Here is a 1,097-nt window from a genome sequence, read left to right as displayed (position 1 = left end):
TGTCGGGCGGCCAAGTGCTGGCCGGGGGGTCTCTCAGTGGGGGGCTCCAGGGGGGACTCTCAGTGGGGGGCTCCAGGGGAGACTCTCAGTGGGGGGCTCCAGTGCCGACTCCGGCTCACCAGTCCGGGCAAGGCTCCTCTCAGGCACCAGAAGGGCGGGTGTCACGGGCCACGGTGGTCCTGACCTCAGAGTCCCTTCCTCAGCCTCTGCCTCTGAGCTGCCCCCTGCACGTCCCGAGGGCACGAACCCAAGCCCAGCTGGCTGCCCTCCCCTCCAGAGGCGTGACCGGGACCCCCTGGGCCCCTGGTGGGGGCTGCAATGGGACAGTGACCACAGCAGTGACCTGCCGCGTGGGCCGGCTGTGCCTTGAGATTTCACCCTACCAGCCCTGCACCCTGCAAGTGATTCTGCCTGAGCCCCGGACGCCTGCGTGTGGACGTGACTTCGGGGCACCGGCCCAGGCTGGGGACCTAGACACTGACCCCTTGTCCCACTGGGCAGCACCAAGGCAGCTTCTCTGGAATGACGAGGGGCAGAGGCCTGGAGCCCAGCACCTGCAGCCTGCACATCCCAAGCCCCTTCTCTCCACCTCCCGGGAGTGGTCTCCCCGAAAGCCACTTGGAGGGGCTCCCGCGCCACCCCAGACTGCTCTCTGGTGCCCGGTCGTCCTCACCGTCAGCCTCCTTGGATTCCTCTTCCTGTCCGTCTTCTAAACAGAAGGCAAGAAATCCATAAGCTCCCGGTTCTAAGCCCAGGTCCCGCCCACGAGCGCCCACCACAGTCAGGCCCCGCCCTGGGTTTCTGGGTCACAGGGCGGCCTGGTCACACACGCGCCAGTGGCCCGTGGACACAGAGGAGCTCACGGTCAAGGCTCTGTGATCAGACAGCTGGCCATCGAGTCCCAGCCCAGGCTGGAAGCATGCTGGGCGTCACTTCCTTCCCTGGGGTGGCACCCTCGCCCGCACCCACCCCGCACCCACCCCGCGCCCTCGCCCGCACCCACGCCATCTGCAGTCAGCTCCTCGGCCTCCACCTCGTCGCCGGCCTCGTCCTCTGCTGCCTCCTCCTGCTCTGGAGAAGCGACAGGCCTGGTGAAC

General features: G+C 67.7%; 1 protein-coding gene across 1 annotated transcript in view; it reads right to left on the bottom strand.

Annotated features, from left to right (window-relative positions):
- Positions 1-1,097, bottom strand: part of LOC105310162 (troponin T, cardiac muscle-like) — a 9,403-nt gene that overhangs the window by 6,686 nt on the left and 1,620 nt on the right. Inside the window, exon 2 of the mRNA XM_023526600.1 lies at positions 977-1,066. Within this exon, the coding sequence (XP_023382368.1) occupies positions 977-1,066 (90 nt within the window). The remainder of the gene's footprint in view (positions 1-976; positions 1,067-1,097) is intronic.

The sequence above is a fragment of the Pteropus vampyrus genome, unplaced genomic scaffold (assembly GCF_000151845.1).
Source record: "Pteropus vampyrus isolate Shadow unplaced genomic scaffold, Pvam_2.0 Scaffold1309, whole genome shotgun sequence".
Taxonomy (NCBI): domain Eukaryota; kingdom Metazoa; phylum Chordata; class Mammalia; order Chiroptera; family Pteropodidae; genus Pteropus; species Pteropus vampyrus.
Note: the sequence above shows the minus strand (reverse complement) of the source record. Positions and strands in the feature narration are given on the sequence as shown.